Source organism: Etheostoma spectabile, chromosome 2 (genome assembly GCF_008692095.1).
Source record: "Etheostoma spectabile isolate EspeVRDwgs_2016 chromosome 2, UIUC_Espe_1.0, whole genome shotgun sequence".
NCBI classification, from domain to species: domain Eukaryota; kingdom Metazoa; phylum Chordata; class Actinopteri; order Perciformes; family Percidae; genus Etheostoma; species Etheostoma spectabile.
The window spans coordinates 27,062,292-27,062,628 of record NC_045734.1 but is presented as its reverse complement, the minus strand read 5'-3'; the positions used below and the strand labels follow the sequence as shown (position 1 = coordinate 27,062,628).

Below are 337 nucleotides of genomic sequence, written 5' to 3'. Positions count from 1 at the left end.
ACAACACTTATGCCATATTACAATATCCAAAACCTAAGACCATATCTGGTCTCATATTACAATACCAATATCATTTTTGATATACTGCCCAGCCCTTCTTCCTACTCTTTAGTGATCTCATCATCTCATACCCCCTCGTCTTCCAACCTCCTCCTCTGTTTCCTACTGTCTGTCCACTCTTTCCTCCTCCTCACCTTTCTCCAAGAAATTCTCCAATGGCTGTCTTGTTGAGTCCCTCCTCTTTGTAGAGGAACTCAGCGATGGATTGAGCACTTCTTTCCAGAAGCTTATTCTCCACCAGGTAATTGATGCCCTGCGCACACACACACACACACAC

At 44.2% G+C, this 337-nt stretch overlaps 1 protein-coding gene across 1 annotated transcript in view; it reads right to left on the bottom strand.

Moving 5' to 3' along the window:
- cyth4b (cytohesin 4b) overlaps window positions 1–337 on the bottom strand; it is a 14,481-nt gene that overhangs the window by 6,740 nt on the left and 7,404 nt on the right. Inside the window, 1 exon segment of the mRNA XM_032540341.1 lies at window positions 195–313. Coding sequence (XP_032396232.1) covers window positions 195–313 — 119 coding nt within the window.